The following is a 22,158-nucleotide window of genomic DNA, read 5'->3' as shown; positions in this document are numbered from 1 at the left end:
CCAGTCGTCGCAGCCGGTCACCTCCACCGGTTAGGTTGAGAGTGGATACCTGGAAACAGTGAGGTCTGAGAGAACAGAAGTCTTCTCACAGAGGCCCCCAGAACATACCTACAAGATCCTCTCTGTGGTGACTCGGTGACTGTAGAAACTTAACTTCCTGGGACCTGGAAGCTAACACTTGCTTTTGCTTCTGTAAAAGCACAAGCCCGCCTTTTCCAGGTTGATTCAAGCTGACCAATGAGAAGGGTACCAGGGTACCCATGGACAAAGAGCCCCTGACTGGAGATAAAAGGGAAAAGATGGAGCCAGCCGGGGAGCGTGGCCATTTTGGACTCTAGTCTGCTGAGGCTCCACCAGCTGGAATAAAGCCCTTCCTCCATATCTTGGTGTCTGGGTGTTCTTTCTCTCCATCGGGCCTCATCTTCCTGCAACGAGGCTGCAGACTCATCCTCACATGGACGTGAGAATACGGCTTGTTTTCCAGGGCTCAGAGCTGCAGCCTATGATTTATGTTAGTTTTAAGGAAATCATATAAGAGACAGAATGGTTACAGAGATTGGAAAAAACTATCACCCTACCAAAAATTAATAATAAATAAACAAATAAAAACGCAAACCTTCGAAGCCTCATACATCTGGGGAGGACCTCCTCTGTCCAATGTGCACTCTCAAAAGAGCTCATTCCTGAGGTCAGTGTTGGGAAAGTCAGGCCCCATTAACCCCCAGCCCTTATTTTACCTCTCAGGTTTTCCTTTTTACAAGTATGCTACACAATTATAAAAGGCATAAAAATACCTTAAAGTCTCAAGACATTCTGTGAAAATGTAATAAAGAACCAATACCAAATAAATTACTCTTAAATGTAATTTAATGCTGTTTCCTCTGTAAGGCAGGGAAACCACATTAGAGAACAAGGGAAATGGGGCAGTATAAAGAGTGGGCCTAATGGTATTAACTCCCCTAAATAATTCATCGGAGACTGGCTACTTTCCTGATATATGTCACTTTTTATTGCAAGTCAACAGTCTGACATAAAGTGTGCAAGAGCCATAAAGAAAAACCCAAGTGCATTTTCAGCCTGTGGTTCTCCTGGGGCATAAACATTCCACTGTTCACAGAAGAGAATGGAAATAAGCCGCCCTTGTGGCTTAAACATCCTTTATCTCTACTGTACACACATCCCCACAGGGCGATTATCCCCATCACAAAGGGTGACAGCAAATTAGTTCACTTTAAAAGTCATTGTTGAAAAGAACTCAATCCAATAATAAATTTCTGGATTGTTCTCTATAGGCTGTGATATAAATTCAAATGTAGTCCTCGAGAACCACAGGTGTGAGGAGGGGGAGATGAAGGAGAGCCTCAGAACAAGGCAGATTGGACTTTTAAATTCTCAGATACGCCAGGTGAGCTCTTCTGTGATAGCTAATAAATTGTTCCATGAGGTCTTCAATCTCCCATGCCACGAAAATAGGACAAACTACAAACAATCTCTGAGCTCATTCCACACTTATTTCTAGAGAAGGGAAACATTTACATTCTGCACTCTGGCTCCCCCACTCAAATCTGGACAAGATCTTATCAAAAATTAAACATCTCTTTCAGTTGCTTATCTACAGCAGGAATAGTGCAGCTGGGTACAGAAGTAACCTGGAATGGTCTGAAATTTATAATGCTGTCTACCTTCACTTCTAAACAAAGAAAGAATGTGTTTTTGTTTTCAGTAAGTATACAAGAACCAATGTTTAAGGAAGGGCTAAGGAGGGTGGGACCCCGGGCGAGTGGTTTCGGGAGATCACACACCTGCTGTTTATTTCTTACATGTGTCAATTTGCAGCTTTGTACAGACCGTTACTGAAATATTGATAAAATTCAAATAAGTATAAATATAACTCCAATAGGACAGACTAAGCCCTTTCCCCCTTTCTAGTGCCCTGGATGATAACAAGGTAGTAAAAGAAGAAGATTTATGGGAAATTGAAGAAACAGAAACTATAAATGATGTAACTGAATAATATTAGCAAAAAAACCCCAATTTGTATATGTTACAGATCCCTTACTGACTCGAAGGCTCCCCTTTCCCCTCAGTTCCCACCCCTTATGCTCTATAAACACACACAAAGAAGAAGCTAAAGGACCTGAATTCTTTTTCTTCTTTTTGTCTTCAAAAAAAAAATTATAGCAAATTACTATGAGGGTACAAATGTTTAGGTTACATTGCTTTCAATTCTAAGGTGAAGTTCAACTTGCAGAAAAGCCCCTTACCCAGAGGTGTGCTGAACACCTTCCCATTGTGCACATTAGATGAGATCCCGCCAATCACCTTCCTCCTTCTGCCAACAGCCCTCCTTACTTCTTCCTCTCCCCTCCCCCTTGGTAGACTACATTTGTGTTTTATCTTTCACGTGGGAGTGTAGTTGTTTACATGTTTGTTTCATATTAGTATTGAGTACACTTGATGTCCTCTCCCCATTCTTGAGGTACTTTACTAAGAAGAATGTATTTCAGCTCTGTCCAGGTAAACATAATCTCCATCTTTTCTTATGGCTGACTAGTACTCCAGGTATACATAAGCCACAGCTTGTTAATCCATTCATGGGCTGATGGACGTTTGGGTTGCTTCCATGACTTGGCAATTACGAACTGAGCTGCAAGAAACATTCTGGTACAAAGATCCCTGTGGTAAAATGATTTTTGTTCTTCTGGGTAGCTATCTAGGTATTAGTTAAGAATTCTCCATACTTCTTTCCATAAACACTGTATTCAGTTGCAATCCTACCAGCCGTGTAGAAGTGTTCCCTTCTCTCCATATCCACGCTGGCATCTGCTGATTTGGAACTCTGTGATGGGGGCTAATCTTACTGGAGTTAGTTGGTATATCATAGTGGTTTTGCTTTGCATTTCTCTGATGACTAGAGACGAGGAGCATTTTTTCATGTGTGTTTTGGCCATTCGTCTAGGACCTGAATTCTTTCCACTACTCTCACTTCTCCTTTTCATGGCCTGGCTCCATCAAGAGGAAAACCAGACAAAACAGAGCCAGAGGCTGAGTGTTAGAAGCATGACAGGAGAAAGGCAGGCAGGCAAAGGCTTAAGAAGATGGAGGCTTGATCCTGAGCGCACACACACTCCTTCCCTTGGACGTTAGCTCATAGGGCAGTCACGCTGCCCTACTCTGCCCCAGCCATGTCAGCCTCCTTGCTGTCTGTGAAGGCTCTTGGACCGTCCTGCCTCAGGGCCTTGGCATGTGCTTCCCCTCTACTTGGAATACTTTTCCGCGAATCGCCATCTGGCCCAGTCCTGCGTTCATGTATCTGTTCAACTATCACCTCATCTGTGAGGCTAGCCTTGACCTCTTCACAGGACTTAACACTTGACATACAACACATGCTAAGTTTTTTTTTAACTGTTCACTGTTCTAATTCCAGCCACCAGTAGACCATGAAAGAGGAAGAAGTAGTGAAGCTACTAAAGGGAACAGATTCTCCTCTCAGGACAAGCCAAGGTTTTTAGAGTAAGAATCACAAGTGAAAATAAAAGAAATATTTCCCATGGTTCTCCAGACACGGTGTATATGCTTATCTGTCCAAGTTTTGTTCTTGGCAATATACACGGATTGTGTAGTTTTATTATTTCAAAATTTAAGGACGCAACTGGGGATTACAAAATAATCTTCAAATGAATACTTACTGATTAAGAATACACAGATTATTTGGAAACATTCTAGGCAGACAGACCCATGCTTGTATTTCTAACAGTATTATAAACATTTCATTCACTTTTTCTTTTTTCACATGAGAAACATTCATAAAACAAGACCTCTATTTTTGTAAAAGTTTAATCTCACTGTTTACTGTCTCAGAGTCAAAGCCCTTAACATCGTGTCTTAGTAATTAATCATCAGGCAGAAAAAAAATACGATTATTCCCACTTCAAGAGGTTACTATGAGCGGGAAAATCTGACTTTTCAGACCTTATTCCTATCCTCCTTCTGGTGTGTCAAGCACATCATGAAAAGAGAAGCCAGGACCCCAAAACATGAGCTAGAATCCAAACTTTGGCCTCTAACCTCTGAAAAAATAAAACATAGAAAGTGTGAGCACCCAAGAATAGCTGCAGGTTCTAATTAATATTTGCAAAGAATTTCCAAGATGAAAGCCACCACAAAAAAGCTAAATCTTACTATCACCACAGCTAGAATGCTTTGCTAATTTTTTAGGATGCATTAAAGTGATTCTCAAACAAATTCCATGAAAGAAAAACATTAACAGCCTTTCAAAGAGGAAGTTTCCATTAATTCATCCTGTTATCAAAGACACTCCGGGGCGGGCCAAGGCTTGCCTATGTATGGGGTGCAGTGCCATCGTGAGAGTTCTCATCTAACACACCCAAGGAGATGACAGCCTGTGGGGACTCCCCAGTGCCCATAATTAGCTGGGAAAACCCTTACTGGGAGACCAATCCAGGCTCCACTGCACGTGTCCCTGCAGCTCAGTTACAAGACAGCAGGAGGGCCAAACCATGGGCGCAGGCCAGATTCTTGTTAAACAAACCCCTGCTCACCCCCAAACATTCTATACCACTGCTGATTGTGGTGATTTTATGGTCTTTAGATGCAGATCACTTTACAAAAAAGATTAAGATTCTGTACACCAAACTCTAACGAACAGAATGCTAACTTCTTGTAGTTTTATTCATGTAGGTACTATATACTGAGGGGCAAGCGATAAAATTTAGGTGATAAATATTGATTGTGGCAAGTTCTTGGTGCTAGAAATACAGCAGTGGACAAGACAGGAAAAGTGTCTCTGTCCTCATGGGGCTTAAGTTCTGGTTGGTGGGAACAGACTAAAATAAAACAACCAAGTTAAACTTTATTTTAGAAAGTGGAAGTATAATAAAGAATAATTTAAAAGTGCAAAGGTGATAAGCCAAGGAGTGGAGAATATGTGATTATATTTTAAATGGGTGATTAAAAGGCTTTACTAAAAAAGTGAAATCTGAGCTCAAGGTTATGCCGGAGTTTCTTAAGAATGGTTATTCACATCATCCTTGCTTTATAAAATCTATTTACACAAAGATGAATAAGACAATTTCTTTAAAATAAGGTGTTGGGAGAAAGAATGGTCTCTCCAAAAAATGGTACACAGACAACTTGATCGCCATACGCAAAGAATGAAGTTGGAACCCTACTTCATTGCATACATAAAACATTAACTCAAAATGAATCAATGACTTAAAGTAACAGAAGAGCTAAAACCATAAAATCTTAGGAGAAAACACAGTTGAAAATATTCATGACCTCAGATTTCAAAATGCATTCTCAGATTAAAAAAAAAAAAAACCTCATCAACAAAAGAAAAAATTAGCTAAATTGGACTTTTGTAAAAAAATTAAAAACTTTTGTACATCTAAGAACATTATCAAGGATGTGAAAAGAAAATCTAAAGAAAGTATGTGCAAATCAAATATCTCTCAGTGCTTTAATATCCTGAATACAGAAACAACTCTTATAACTCAACAATAAAAAGATAATCCAATTCAAAAATGGGCAAAGGACTTGAATAGATATTTCCCCAAAGATGATATAAGGCTGGCCAATTAGTTTATGAAAAGATGCTCACCATCACTGATCATTAAGGAAACACAAATCAAAATCACAATGAGATGCATTTTCATACTCACTAGGATAGCTTTAATGGAAAGAAAAACAAAACAAGTGCTGATGAGGATATGGAAAAATAGGAACCTAGTAAATTGCTGGTGGAAACGTTACGTGGTGCTTCTACTCTGGAAAATAGTCTGGCAGTTCCTCAAAAAGTTAAAAATAGAATTATCTCATGACTCAGCAATACTACTCTAAGTTATAGACCCAAGAGGAATGAAAACGTATGTTCACAGAGAAACATGTACATGAATGTGTATGGCAGCATCATCAAAGGCAGAGAAACACTGCATGTCCATCAATGGACAAGTGAGTAAACAAATTGTGGTATACACTAAAGGGGTTCAAATATGCCATTCTGGCATATTTACAGTGTTAGCTAACAACACTTGAAAAACAGAAGACACAAAAAGAGCAATTTTATTGTTTCTTAATAGTAAAAGATGCAATTCCTTTGTGACAGATGCCCTCCATATACTAGAAGGATGAAACATCCTTATCCTACAAGAAGAGAAATAGACATTGAGAGAAGTCTACACAGACCACGTTAAAGTAACTCAGCTTTTAAGCCTCCCCACATAATTTAGTTGCACCTTAACAATTCACTGTTCTTTGTCCCATTCAGTTTCTTTGGGCTTTTATTTCTCTGTGAGAGCACCTGTCGCATAAAACTTGTATTAAATTAATTTGGAAGCTTTTCTTTTGTTAGTCTATCTTATGTAAATTTAATTCTCAAACCCAATCAGGATCCTAGAAGGATGGAGGCGGGGTGTCTCCACCCTTGGAATACTGATGGTAAAATATGATTCATACACAAAAAGGAAGTAGTGATACCTCCCACAACTTCAATAAACGTCAACAATATGATACTCAGTGAAAAGAGCCAGACGCAAAAGGTCCCATATTGGTCTCCTCTTATGATATATTCAGACTAGGCAAATCCAGAGATGGAGAGTGGATTAGACCAAGAATACCAGGGAAGGAGGAGGAGTTATAAGTGACTACTTAATGAGTATGGAGTGTTTCATGAGGTCAAGAAAAAGCTTTGAAACTAGAAAGCACAACACTGCAAAGTCACTAAGTACCACTAAATTGTACACCATAAAACAGTGAATTATATGCTATATGACTTCCATCTCAATAATAAAAAAGATGTCTTAATCACTCAGAAATTTTTTCATCAAATTTTCCAGAGTGTGTCTTATGTTTTGTATTCAAATTTCAGTTCTGTATTCCTTCCAGCCATTGATCCATATTTTAATCACCTTTTACACCTTTATTAAGGAATAGTTCACATACAATAAATTCACCCATTTTTAAGTGTGCATTTTGGTGTTAAGTATATGGAGTCCAGCAACTACCAACACAATCTCATTTTAAAAAGCATAAAACACCCCAAACTTTCTTCAAGTCTATTTGCCACAAATGCCTATGTCCAAGTTTTCTGTCTTAACTCTCCCTTTTCTACATTTTATGAGTAGAATCATATAGTATGTAGACTTGTATGTCTGACTTCCTTCACTCAGCACAATGGTCTCCCATGTTCAGACTCGCTGTTTTATGTATTGGTAGTTGTTCTTTCAAATTTCTGCATAATTTAGCATACTAAATCTGTCCATTTACAAATTAGGTAACTAGATTGTTTTCAGTTTTCAACTTTTTAAAAATAAAAATGCTGACTCAGTGCTTATAGTTTGAGTGGCTAAGGCACCAGCCACATACATCAGAGCTGGTGGGTTCAAATCCGGCCCAGGCCTGCCAAACAATAATGACAACTACAACCAAAAAATAGCCGGGCATTGTGGCAGGCGCCTGTAGTCCCAGCTACTTGGGAGGCTGAGGTAAGAGAATTGCTGAAGCCCAGGAGTTGGAGGTTGCTATGAGCTGTGATGCCACAGCACTCTACCCAGAATGATAGCTTGAGACTCTGTCTTAAAAAAAATAAAATTAAAAAATTAAAATGCTATGCAAAACAAATATCAACAGAATCAAAAGAATTGAAATTTTACCTTGTATCTTCTCAGACCATAAGGCACTAAAGGTGGAACTCAACTCTAACAAAAATGCTCGACCCCACCCAAAGCCATGGAAACTAAACAATCTTCTGTTGAATAACAGATGGGTGAAGGAAGAAATAAAACAGGAAATCATTAACTTCCTTGAGCATAACAACAATGAAGACACAAGCTACCAAAACCTGTGGGATACTGCAAAATCAGTTTTGAGAGGAAAATTCATTGCTTTAGATGCCTACATTCGAAAAACAGAAAGAGAGCACATCAACAATCTCACAAGAGATCTTATGGAATTGGAAAAAGAAGAACAATCTAAGCCTAAACTCAGTAGAAGAAAAGAAATATCCAAAATCAAATCAGAGATCAATGAAATTGAAAACAAAAGAATCATTCAGAAAATTAATGAAACAAGGAGTTGGTTTTTTGAAAAAATAAATAAAATAGATAAACCATTGGCCAGACTAACGAGGAATACAAAAGTAAAATCTCTAGTAACCTCAATCAGAAATGATAAAGGGGAAATAACAACTGATCCCACAGAGATACAAGAGATCATCTCTGAATACTACCAGAAACTCTATGCCCAGAAATTTGACAAGGTGAAAGAAATGGATCAATATTTGGAATCACACCCTCTCCCTAGACTCAGCCAGGAAGAAATAGAGCTCCTGAACAGACCAATTTCAAGCACTGAGATCAAAGAAACAATAAAAAAGCTTCCAACCAAAAAATGCCCTGGTCCAGATGGCTTCACTCCAGAATTCTATCAAACCTTCAAGGAAGACCTTATTCCTGTGCTGCAGAAATTATTCCAAAAAATTGAGGAAGAAGGAATCTTCCCCAACAGATTCTATGAAGCAAACATCACCCTGATATCAGAACCAGGAAAAGACCCAAACAAAAAGGAGAATTTCAGACCAATCTCACTCATGAATATAGATGGAAAAATTCTCAACAAAATCCTAGCCAATAGATTACAGCTTATCATCAAAAAAGTCATTCATCATGATCAAGTAGGCTTCATCCCAGGGATGCAAGGCTGGTTTAACATACGCAAGTCCATAAACGTTATCCACCATATTAACAGAGGCAAAAATAAAGATCACATGATTCTCTCAATAGATGCAGAAAAAGCATTTGATAAAATCCAGCATCCTTTTCTAATTAGAACACTGAAGAGTATAGGCATAGGTGGCACATTTCTAAAACTGATTGAAGCTATCTATGACAAACCCACAGCCAATATTTTACTGAATGGAGTAAAACTCAAAGCTTTTCCTCTTAGAACTGGAACCAGACAAGGTTGTCCTCTGTCACCTTTACTATTCAACGTAGTGCTGGAAGTTCTAGCCAATACAATTAGGCAAGACAAGGAAATAAAGGGAATCCATATGGGAGCAGAGGAGGTCAAACTCTCCCTCTTTGCTGACAACATGATCTTATACTTAGAGAACCCCAAAGACTCAACCACAAGACTCCTAGAAGTCATCAAAAAATACAGTAATGTTTCAGGATATAAAATCAATGTCCACAAGTCAGTAGCCTTTGTGTACACCAATAACAGTCAAGATGAGAAGCTAATTAAGGACACAACTCCCTTCACCATAGTTTCAAAGAAAATGAAATACCTAGGAATATACCTAACGAAGGAGATGAAGGACCTCTATAAAGAAAACTATGAAATCCTCAGAAAGGAAATAGCAGAGGATATTAACAAATGGAAGAACATACCATGCTCATGGATGGGAAGAATCAACATTGTTAAAATGTCTATACTTCCCAAAGCAATCTACCTATTCAATGCCATTCCTATCAAAATACCAACATCGTACTTTCAAGATTTGGAAAAAATGATTCTGCGTTTTGTATGGAACCGGAAAAAACCCTGTATAGCTAAGGCAGTTCTCTGTAACAAAAATAAAGCTGGGGGCATCAGCATACCAGATTTTAGTCTGTACTACAAAGCCATAGTGGTCAAGACAGCATGGTACTGGCACAAAAACAGAGACATAGACACTTGGAATCGAATTGAAAACCAAGAAATGAAACTAACATTTTACAACCACCTAATCTTTGATAAACCAAACAAGAACATACCTTGTTCTTGTTCTTCCTCAGAATAGGGGAAAGACTCCCTATTCAATAAATGGTGTTGGGAGAACTGGATGTCTACATGTAAAAGACTGAAACTGGACCCACACCTTTCCCCACTCACAAAAATTGATTCAAGATGGATAAAGGACTTAAATTTAAGGCATGAAACAATAAAAATCCTCAAAGAAAGCATAGGAAAAACACTGGAAGATATTGGCCTGGGGGAAGACTTCATGAAGAAGACTGCCATGGCAATTATAACAACAACAAAAATAAACAAATGGGACTTCATTAAACTGAAAAGCTTCTGTACAGCTAAGGAGACAATAACCAAAGCAAAGAGACAACCTACACAATGGGAAAGGATATTGCATATTTTCAATCAGACAAAAGCTTGATAACTAGGATCTATAGAGAACTCAAATTAATCCACATGAAAAAAGCCAACAATCCCATATATCAATGGGCAAGAGACATGAATAGAACTTTCTCTAAAGACGACAGACGAATGGCTAACAAACACATGAAAAAATGTTCATCATCCCTATATATTAGAGAAATGCAAATCAAAACAACCCTGAGATATCATCTAACCCCAGTGAGAATGGCCCACATCACAAAATCTCAAAACTGCAGATGCTGGCGTGGATGTGGAGAGAAGGGAACACTTTTACAGTGCTGGTGGGACTGCAAACTAGTATAACCTTTTTGGAAGGAAGTTTGGAGAAACCTCAAAGCACTCAACCTAGACCTCCCATTTGATCCTGCAATCCCATTACTGGGCATCTACCCAGAAGGAAAAAATTCCTTTTATCATAAGGACACTTGTACTAGACTGTTTATTGCAGCTCAATTTACAATCGCCAAAATGTGGAAACAGCCTAAATGCCCACCAACCCAGGAATGGATTAACAAGCTGTGCTATATGTATACCACGGAATACTATTCAGCCATTAAAAAAAATGGAGACTTTACATCCTTCGTATTAACCTGGATGGACGTGGAAGACATTATTCTTAGTAAAGCATCACAAGAATGGAGAAGCATGAATCCTATGTACTCAATTTTGATATGAGGACAATTAATGACAATTATGGTTATGGGGGGGAAGCAGAAAGAGGGAAGGAGGGAGGGGGGTGGGGCCTTGGTGTGTGTCACACTTTATGGGGTCAAGACATGATTGCAAGAGGGATTTTACCTAACAATTGCAATCAGTGTAACCTGGCTTATTGTACCCTCAATGAATCCCCAACAATAAAAAAAAAAAAGAAAATAAAAAAAAATTAAAATGCTATGCTAAGTCATGGAAGAAGCCCAAGTGCCCATCAACCCATGAATAGATTAATAAATTGTGGTATATGTACACCATGGAATATTATGCAGCCTTAAAAAAAGATGAAGACTTTACCTCTTTTATGTTTTCATGGATGGAGCTGGAACATATTATTCTTAGCAAAGTATCTCAAGAATGGAAGAAAAAGTATCCAATGTACTCAGCCCTAATATGAAACCACTATATAAACACCCACACTTCCATATGAAAGCTATAACCCAACTACAGCCCAAGATGAAGGAGAACGAGGAGGGGGAGGGGAGGGAAGGAGGGAGGAAGGGTGGAGGGAGGGTAATTGGTGGGACCACACCTATGATGCATTTTACAAGGGTACATGTAAACCTACTACGTGTAGAATATAAATGTCTTAACACAATAACTAAGAAAATGAGGTGAAGGCTATGTTAACCAGTTTGATGAAAGTATTTCAAATCGTAATATAAAACCAGCACATTGTACCCCATAATTGCATTAATGTACACAGCTATGATTTAATTTAAAAAAATAAAATTTAGGCTGGTGCCTGTGGCTCAAAGGGGTAGGGCGCTGACTCCGTATGTCAGAGGTGGCGGGTTCAAACCCAGCTGTAGCTAAAAACTGCAAAAATAAATAAATAAATTAGTAAAAATAATAAATAAATAAAAATAAAGATGCTAGGAATGTTCTCGTGTGGACACATGTTTTCATTTCTTTTCAGTACATAGTAATGGCTGGAATGGTTTAATTGTATGTGTACTTTTTTAAGAAGCTCACAAAATCTTCGAAGGTGACTGAATCATTTTTAGTCCTACCCAGTAATATCTGAGAGTGCCATACCAGTATTTAGTATTGTGAAGCTTTTTTAAAAACCGCCATTCTGGTGAGCATGTTGTGGTATTTCTTTGTGACTTTAATTTGAATTTCCCTAATGGCTAAGGATGCTGAGCATTTTCCCATGGGTTTGTTAAAAACTCTGTATATCTTCTTTGGTGAAGTGTCTACTTGAATCTGTGACCCATGTCAGTGAGTTTTCTTGTCCTCTTTTTATTGAGTTTTAAATATCACAGATAGAAGCCCTTTGTAGACATATGTTTTACAAATATTTTCTCCCAATTCATGGCTTGCTTCTACATTAATATTATCTTCTGATGAGCAAAAATTTTGACTTTGTTTTCTTCCCCACAAATTTCCAAAACTCTTTCATTGTGAGCTAATGCTCAGCAACTTACATTAAAAAAACACACTGAAAGAGAGCAAGTCATATTAGCCAAAGGTATAACAGGTATGGAACAGAAATGGTGCTCATTAGTTTGACAAAACAGAAAGACCGGGTTAGTTTTTCATTCTCTGGCATGGCTTCTCTCTCAATTGCTGGATTGGAGTGGTAATTTGGAAGCTAACGTAGTATCTGATACCAAAGTGATACAAAACTAGGAAAGACCGATGCTGAGTGACATTCTTACCCTAATAGGGGTGTCCAACCTGCAGCCTGCATGTGGATTATGTGAAGACTTTTTTGCTTATCTGTGGTGGTGGATGCTATGAAAATTACGTACAGACCTTTCTTTTTTCCTTTTTTTTTTGCTCATCAGCTTTTGTTAGTGTTTATGTATTTAATGCGTGGTCCAAGACAATTCTTTTCTTTCCTATGTGGCCCAGGGAAGCCAAAAGTTTGGATGCCCCTGCTGGTAATGTTCCATGGGCTTTTCAAATCTGTTGTTTCTATTTATAAGGGGAGACATAAAAAACTATGTTATACTAAGCAATTCTGTGAAAGCAGAGACAGGCTAAAATGATTTAAAGAGAAGAGAAAGGAGAGGGAAGCTTCCTGGGCATGACACCATTTGCAAGTTGACAGCTAACACTCAACACAGGGTAGAGGTTTTCTTCTTAGTTAGTATCAGGTAATTGTTTGGAACATACATGTGCTGAGGTTTGGATCTGTGTTCTGCTTGATAAAATATCTGTTCTCAGAGACCCTAGCCTAATTCCTTCCTGTGATATTCACTAGGTAACCACATTGAATACAAGTCTTGTTTGTCCTCAGAATATGATGCTACCTGGTTTGGACTTAACTGGACCAGTTAACTGGAGGATAAGGGAATTGATCTCAAGCTTTTTTTTTTTTTCCTGAGACAGGGTGTCTCACTATGTCATCCTCGGTAGAGTGCCGTGGCGTCATAGGTTACAGCAACCTCAAACTCCTGAGCTTAAGTGATTCTCTTGCCTCCGTCTCCCAAGTATCTGGGACTACAGGCACCTGCCACAACACCTGGCTATTTTTAGAGATGAGATCTTGCTCTGGCTCAGGCTGGTCTTGAACCTATGAGCTCAGGCAATCCACCCACCTCTGTCTCCCAAGTGCTAGGATTATAGGCATGAACCACCATGCCCAGTTAGGATAAAGGACTTGGGTCTACAGGTAACACTTAGTTTTCATTCATAAGCTGGAGGGGCTGTTCCTTTTCTTCACAGATGGCAAATAAAGACAAACATCTTGGTATTCATATGGTAGATGACATTTCTTTGTTAATCATCAATTGAGAAGTCCCTGTCTTTCTGGAGCTGCGGATCAACCAGCCTTTGTCTTAAGTCCCAGAGATCCAGACCACTTTCTGTACCAGACTCTGATTCACTGACAACAGACTCCGATGTCATTAATCATTCCTCGCCCTGTCTCTTCCAGGCAGCACAGGCTTGTAAAGTCTTTGGGAGGCCTCTGATACTGTTTCTGAGGTGACATTACTTTTAATATGTGGGCGATGCAGCTGCACAGAAGAACAGGCCCCTCCCCTGGGGTCACTGAAGCTCTGCTGGCAGGATCACAGTGGCCAGATGGGCTTCTCTCCCGACAGCGCCCTCACTCTCCCTGCACAGGTACAGGTAAAAGCCGCAGCAACTCCAACATTCGTTCTCCGGGATCCATACCGGCTCTTTTTGTCCATCAGGCCCCATCAGTTCCTCCACTGCAGGACCTTCTTTCCTTCCTGCCATTCAAACTGCTTAAAGTGAGAAAATTCTGTCTCCGGGTTCTACTTCCAATGTGAAATAATAATAAGCTTCTTCAGTAGGCTACTTCTACTGCACCACCTTTGAACCTCAAGTGGCATTAGTATTAGAAATTAAAAAAAAAGAACACCTCACCAAGGTCCACTTGCACATGGAGTCCCAAAGAGCAACAGGCAGAGCACCACAGTTTTTTAAGAAGTATTTAATTTCAGCAGGCATACTGGTTCACTCCTGTAATCCTAACACTCTGACAGGCCGAGGCAGATAGATTGCTTGAGCTCAGGAATTGGAGACCAGCCTGAGCAATGACCCACTTAGAATTAATTTTGTGTAGCATCTTTTATTTAAAAGACTATGATCTACAAAAGCACAGATGCCTTAAAGAGAAAAAGACTGTCCTTTCCCTCAAATTAACTTGGCGACGTTGTCAATAATCAATTGATCACATACATGTTCAGTTTTACAATCCTAATTCTGTTTGATTTCCTATTGACTATTTTTTTGTTTTAGACAAAATGAGCTTGGGTTACATTCTTCTGTGTCTTTACATGTCTAGTCAGCTTTGGTTAAAACTAGGCATTGTGTATCATACATAGTGGGTCTCTGGATTCCGTTTTGTTCTTCTGAAGAAAGTGTAAGTTTTCCTGTTTTAATATACTTGATTAACTTGCCTAGATTCAAACTAGAAAATTTGTTTCTTGGCAGAGCACTAAACATTTTGCTCAGTTTTTCCCTTTTTTTTGCCTGGGTCTCTGGAGAACCCTTTTGCACTTACATAGTTTTGTGATCAGCCAAACAAGTCAAGACAGTAAAGCTTTTTCTCTGGCTGCCCAGTCTGTGATGAGATGAAAAATGTATTCAAATTTACAGCACATAAGTCTCCCTAGGCTTTTAATTTTGCCTGTGCTTCCTAGGCAATTCCATATGCTATGTCAATTAACAATTAGCCATCAGTGCATGAACAATATCCATAGGTTACTACGGAAGTTTTGAGAGAGACTATGTTACAGTCCATTCTTTTACTTCCAAGAAACACAGTCAGCTGCATCCCTTCTGATTCACCTGTGCAAGTTTCAACTTAGCAGTGTTGCTTGGAAGGGTTTTGTTTGTTTCTGTCCATGCAGATTTTTATATTTCTTGATTTTTGTATATCTCAAAACTTTTGTAATGACCCACGTATGAATTACCTCAGCACTTCTATAGCTCTTTTGTTTCCAAAATGTTCCCCTTAAATTTTTGCTGCTCTGTTTTTTCTCTTAAACCAAATCAGCTAATTTCAGGCAGCAGACTTGTGCATTTTTACCACCAGATCTAGGAGGAAGGAAATACGTTCAGGTAAGAAGCAACTCATTCAATGCAGCAGCAGTTTTTTCTAAGTAAACATTTTCAAGTTCTTTGCTGTCTTTAATCATTTTTTAAATGGCTACATTGAATGATATTGTCTCCTGGGGGCAAAGGAAACAGAGATCACCCAACTACTTCAAGCACTTATTACTTGAAATAGAATCTCAACCATATTTGAAGCATTTGTGAATATGTTCTTTGTCACTATTTCATTTATCATTGCATTAATGTAATCAAATCAATTACTTCAAAAATTCACCAAGTAGGAAAAACCTTACTGTTCACAAACATTAAACGTCAGATTCCATTTCTACAGTGTGAGTAGAAACAAAGGCATTTAATTAAGATGGTCATGGCTTGTTAACCCTGTTAAGGTCTTTTAAACACATATTATCTACCGGAAAAATTTTAAATACACAACATTTTGTAGAGAAGAGAGTAGATTCACTTTAGGCCCAGATCCCCAGCACAAAAAAAGAACATTATTAGCACAGAATGTGTTTTCAGATGCAGAGAGTTCATTAGGTTTTTCAGAAAAGTACCTTAAAGGCTGCTAAGCAGTGCAGGCTCAGTGAGGCCATAACAACTGCTAGGAAGATGGTAGCTAAGTTCCGCACATCCCATATGGTCTCAACCAGAGGAATACTGCCGACTTGCCAGTCGTAGCACAGGGTAACAGGTGCAAGCAGAAGCCACACGTTGAAGGCCAAGAGGTAGGAGTAGGTAAGGAATCTACAAAGAGAAGGAGAATCACTGAAACACAACTCAAGATTCATATTATCTTCCAAACATACATTTACTTAGTCTTTATTCAATAGCATTTCTCTCTATTATTGCTATCTTGTAAGAGAAAACAAGGGAAGCTAGAAAGTCATTCACTCACTTATTCTCTAAATTAATCACTCAGGATCTATCCAATCGGTTCTGGCCACTGTGTTAGATGCTGGCCTTTCAATGGTGAAGACACACATATACCTGGTTTCCATGACATACATTTAAAAATTATCATACAAATAAATACATTACAACCTGAAATAAATGTCTTGAAGGAAAATTTGGTGAAAGCACAGGGCAGATAGGCTGCCCTGCTTCAGGGATGATTTCCTGGATAAGAGACACTGCAACTGCCCCTTCTTAATCTTATAGCCAATTTGAAAGTATTTCATGCTTTTTATAACAGATTGATCCATACTGAATTAGTTCAAAAAATCAAAATACTTATGGTCAGAAGAATAAAATCCTTGTTCATGAATGGAGGGCCTAACCCTCAAGAGGAGGGAAATACAGCTATTCTTAGTGACAAAAACAGCCAGGCAGACAGATACAGGGAAATGGACAAAGCTATTATTCCTGGTTCGTGGCCGTGACTAGGCACTAAGGCAAAGTGGAAGGCATTTTAGTTGGTCCCCTCCTTCTGGGGATAGAGGAAGTTGAATTTGCCCAATACCGTTCAGTCAACGCATTCAGTAAGCATTGTTCTAGACCAGCAGTTCTCAACCTGTGGGTCGTGACCCACAGGAACTGTATTAAAGGGCCGCGGTATTAGGAAGGTTGAGAACCACTGGTCTAGACCCTGAGAACTGAGGAACACTCAGCACATAAAGACTCCATCCAGGGCGGCGCCTGTGGCTCAGTCGGTAGGGCGCTGGCCCCATATACCAAGGGTGACGGGTTCAGGCCCAGCCCCAGCCAAACTGCAACCAAAAAATGGCTGGGTGTTGTGGCGGGCGCCTGTAGTCCAGCTACTCAGGAGGCTGGGGCAGGAGAATCGCTTGGGCCCAGGAGTTGGAGGTTGCTGTGAGCTGTGTGAGGCAACGGCACTCTACCCAGGGCCATAAAGTGAAACTCTGTCTCTACAAAAAAAAAAAAAAAAAAGACTCCATCCAAACCTCTGCACTAGGAGAAAGCCAAACTCTAGCACAGGCCAGGTCTCTAGGATGTTAAAATGCCTGCCTGAGAAATCTCAGTGCTGTCAGAATTTCTTCTTTGTTTTTGCTAACACCTATGACAGGCCCCCAACCTCCCTTTCTTAGAGTGAAGGAAAGTACTACCAAATTCAAAAAGGGGGGGGAACCAGATATGTAGCAGCATCCCTCGCCCCCTACTATAAGAATGTGACCTTTTGTAACTGTCCTAGGAAATAGCCCCGAGCTGAAGCAGATAACCGGTAACTGGTTCTGAAAGAAAAAAGCTAAGCAAATGTTTAACTGCTGATCTTGTCTTAAGACAGATGAGTAATGAACAAGAGTTCTTCTTATCTGGAAAAGCCCCTATGTCTGCTACCCCTCCCTAAAGCCCCTGCTATGTCTGCTACCCCTCCCTACTTTGTAGTTTTTCCCTTTATAAGCTTGTAAAACCTGCTGTTCAGGGCTTGACTCCTCGGCTCCTGAAAGAGTTGCGAGTCAAGCCCAAGAATGCTGGAATAAAATCCTCTTGCTGTTTGCATCAAGCGCCGTCTCTTGCGGTTGATTGGGGTCGTCATCGCTCAGGGCAGAGTGGGGGGTCCTGCCCCAAGTCTTTCATTTGGGGGCTCGTCCAGGATTTGACGACCACCCCTCACCTGCAGAGTCGACCTTGGAGGTAAGAAAGGGGTACCCCGAAAACTGTCTGGTCTATGTCTTCAGTCCTTTGTTTGACTTTGCGTGCGCGCTTTCGATTTCGCAGCCGTTCGGCACCTCGTGAGAGTGGCCGGACAGTGGTCGGTAGACGTGCCCGGAGGACCACAGGCTGAAATCCTGGGGGACGTCCCAGGAACTGAGAAGAACCAGGGACGCCTGGTTGTCTCCTGCTGTAAGGGCGCTGATCGAGTCCAGTTGTTCGATCAAAAATTATGGGAAACGCGCCCGTCTAATTCTGTTGTAGGCTTGTGAGGGACCAAGTGTGGTAGGTAGGTCCTTGTATCTGTAATATTTCTGTTATTCCTGTTATTTGTGTTTCTGACATATCTACTGACGATGGGACAGACTGTGACAACCCCTCTGATTTTGACTCTAGATCATTGGACTGAAGTGAAGAGAAGAGGTCGTGACCTGTCAGTAGAGGTTAAAAAAGGCCCATGGCAGACTTTCTGCTCCTCGGAGTGGCCCACTTTTAACGTCGGCTGGCCCTCAGGAGGAACCTTTGACTTATCTCTTATTTTTGCTATCAAAGAGATTGTTTTTCAGAGAGGACCGGGAGCCCATCCGGACCAACAACCTTACATCATAGTCTGGCAGGACCTGGTGCAGAATCCACCCCCCTGGGTTCGGCCGTGGACTGCCACATCCAGGCCCCCGTCTAATCCTCGGGTGCTCGCTGTCCAATCTTCCTGTTCCAGAAAAGGGGGCGACAGCTCGGACCCCCCCAAGAAGATCTACCCGGAAATTCAGATTGATCATCTTCTCCTCGACCCTCCGCCCCCTCATCCCCCATACCCTCCCGCCTTGGCTCCTGCCGGGGGGTAGGGAGGACCAGCATCGCCGGATGTGGCGATTGCCCCCTCTGCACCCCTGGGGGAACCTTCACTGGGGCCTGCACAAGGTACCAGGAGTCACCACCGGGGAAGAATGTCTCCCGACACTACTGTTGCCCTGCCCCTGAGGGCATACGGCCCCCCGCCGGTGGGAACAGATGAGGGACCACCTCCTCTCCAGCCCCTCCAGTACTGGCCATTTTCTTCCGCAGACCTGTATAACTGGAAAACTAATCACCCCCCTTTTTTCAGAAGACCCCCAACGCCTGACTGGGCTGGTAGAGTCCCTGATGTTCTCTCATCAGCCCACATGGGATGACTGCCAGCAGCTCATACAGACTCTCTTCACTACTGAAGAGAGGGAGAGAATTTTACTAGAAGCTAGGAAGAATGTACTCGGGGCGGATGGGCATCCTACCCAGCTCCCCAACATCATCGAGGCTGCTTTTCTCCTCTCCAGACCTGACTGGGACTTCAACACGGCAGAAAGTAGGGAGCGACTGACAGTCTATTGCCAGGCTCTAGTGGCTGGCCTCCGTGGGGCGGCAAGACGCCCCACTAATTTGGCTAAGGTAAGAGAAGTAATACAGGGGGCCACGGAACCCCCCTCAGTATTTCTTGAGCACCTAATGGAAGCTTTTAGGCGCTACACCCCATTTGACCCTGCCTCTGAAGGACAGAGGGCTTCCGTGGCTATGACTTTCATAGGGCAGTCAGCTGTAGACATTAAAAGAAAGTTGCAGAGGATTGAAGGATTGCAGGACTATACCTTGCAGGATTTAGTTAAGGAAGCTGAGAAAGTATACCATAAAAGAGAAACTGAGGAAGAAAAAGCAGAGAAAGGAGAAAGAGAGAGAGGAAAGGGAAAATAAGAGAGACCAAAGACAGGAGAAAAACTTAACACGGATTTTGGCCGCAGTAGTAGGGGAGAAGAGCCAGGAACAGACCCAAGGTAGAACTAAGAAGTCAGGTAGCCTGGGCAACTGCGTCCCGTTAGATAAGGATCAATGTGCCTACTGTAAGGAGAAGGGGCACTGGGCCAGGGAATGTCCTAAAAAAAAAGAAGAAAGAACTCGCCAAGAAAGTACTCGCCTTAGAGGAAGAAGATTAGCGGGGACGGGGCTCGGAACCCCTCCCCGAGCCTAGGGTAATACTTATGGTGGAGGGGAAGCCAGTTGAGTTCCTAGTAGACACCGGAGCTCAACACTCAGTCCTACTCGAACCATCAGGACCCGTCTCCAAGAAAAAATCCTGGGATGTAGGGGCCACAGGGCATCAGCAGTACTCATGGACTACCCGAAGATCAGTAGATCTGGGAGTGGGACGGGTAACCCACTCATTCTTAATTATCCCTGAGTGCCCTGCGCCCTTTCTCGGGAGAGATTTACTCACCAAAATGGAAGCCCAAATCACTTTCACTCCTGATGGCCCAGAGGTAACCCAGAATAGGAGAATAACAGCCCTGACCATGCATTTAGAGGATGAACATAGACTCTTTGAAAAGCAGCAGGAGAAAGGGACTAGTCTTGTACATGACTGGCTAGAAAAATATCCCGAGGCATGGGCCGAAACTGCTGGAATGGGACTGGCCACAGAAAGGCCGCCTATAGTCATAGAACTCAAAGCTACTTCCACTCCTGTGGCAGTGCGCCAGTATCCTATGACTAAGGAAGCTCGGGAAGGGATTAGGCCTCACATTCAGCGTCTCCTACAGCTGCGCGTACTAGTAAAGTGCCAGTCACCATGGAACACCCCCTTATTACCCGTCAAGAAACCCGGCACAGGAGACTATCGCCCTATGCAGGACTTGAGAGAAGTAAACAAGCGGGCGCAAGACATCTACCCCACCGTGCCTAACCCTTATAATCTGTTAAGCTCTCTCCCTCCAAACCATATCTGGTACACTGTCCTAGATTTGAAGGATGCCTCCTTCTGCCTCCGACTACACTCCTCTAGCCAGAACATCTTCGCATTTGAATGGAGAGACCCGGACTCTGGAATGACGGGGCAACTGACATGAAGCCGACTTCCACAGGGGTTCAAGAACTCCCCAACCATCCTTGATGAAGCCCTCCACCAAGACCTAGCTCACTTTCGCGCCAGCCACCCTCAGGTAACGCTCCTACAATATGTAGATGACTTACTACTAGCTGGAACGACAAAGGAAGAGTGCCATCGGGGCACAGAACTGTTACTGGAAGAGCTAGCCCGCTTAGGATATCGAGCCTCCGCCAAGAAAGCCCAGATCTGCCAGAAAGAGGTAACGTACCTGGGTTACACCCTAAGAGGAGGGCAGAGATGGTTAACAGAAGCCAGGAAGCACACTGTGACTCAGATTCCAGTTCCCCGCTCGCCCCGCCAGGTGCGAGAATTCTTAGGGACTGCGGGGTTCTGCCGCTTATGGATACCGGGGTTTGCTACGCTGGCAGCCCCCCTCTACCCTTTGACCAAGAAAAGCACTCCCTTCGAGTGGGGTGCCAGCCAACAGCGGGCCTTTGACAACATTAAAAAGGCATTATTATCAGCCCTGGCCCTGGCTCTACCAGATGTAACAAAGCCCTTTGTCCTATACGTAGATGAGAAGAGAGGAGGGGCCCAAGGGGTGCTGACGCAGCCTTTAGGGCCATGGAAAAGACCGGTAGCATACCTCTCCAAGAAATTAGACCCCGTCGCTGGTGGTTGGCCAGCCTGTCTGAGGTCTGTGGCGGCAGTGGCGGTACTGGTAAAAGATGCAGACAAATTGACTATGGGGCAGAAGTTGACAGTCATTGCCCCCCATGCCTTAGAAAGCATCATCAGACAGCCCCCTGATTGGTGGCTGTCCAATGCCCGCATGACACACTACCAGAGTCTCCTATTAAATGGAGACAGAGTCCAGTTTGGCCCGCTTGTCATCCTCAACCCGGCTACCCTACTACCTGATACCTCTGTCCGGGAGGATGTATTACACACATGCCAAGAAGTACTGGCTGAGGAGACTGGAACTCGGAGGGACCTCTGTGATCAGCCCCTGCCGGATGCCCAATTAACCTAGTTCACTGATGGGAGCAGTTCCATAATAGAAGGTAAAAGGGTGGCCGGGGCGGCGGTGGTGGACGATAAGCAGACCATCTGGGCAAGTAGTCTGCCTGAAGGGACGTCGGCCCAGAAGGCCGAGCTGGTTGCCTTGACCCAGGTCTTACGTTTGGCAGAAGGAAAAAAAGTTAACATATACACCAATAGCAAGTATGCTTTTGCTACAGCCAATGTCCATGGGGCCATTTACAGAC

General features: G+C 42.0%; 1 protein-coding gene across 3 annotated transcripts in view; it reads right to left on the bottom strand.

Annotated features, from left to right (window-relative positions):
- Positions 1-22,158, bottom strand: part of TMTC1 (transmembrane O-mannosyltransferase targeting cadherins 1) — a 287,962-nt gene that overhangs the window by 115,250 nt on the left and 150,554 nt on the right. For all 3 annotated transcript variants that reach the window (XM_053556774.1, XM_053556776.1, XM_053556775.1), the window contains exon 8: positions 15,981-16,170. In XM_053556774.1, the coding sequence (XP_053412749.1) occupies positions 15,981-16,170 (190 nt within the window). The remainder of the gene's footprint in view (positions 1-15,980; positions 16,171-22,158) is intronic.

The sequence above is a fragment of the Nycticebus coucang genome, chromosome 12, assembly GCF_027406575.1.
Source record: "Nycticebus coucang isolate mNycCou1 chromosome 12, mNycCou1.pri, whole genome shotgun sequence".
In the NCBI taxonomy this organism is placed as follows: domain Eukaryota; kingdom Metazoa; phylum Chordata; class Mammalia; order Primates; family Lorisidae; genus Nycticebus; species Nycticebus coucang.
This window is presented reverse-complemented; position numbering and strand designations above follow the sequence as displayed.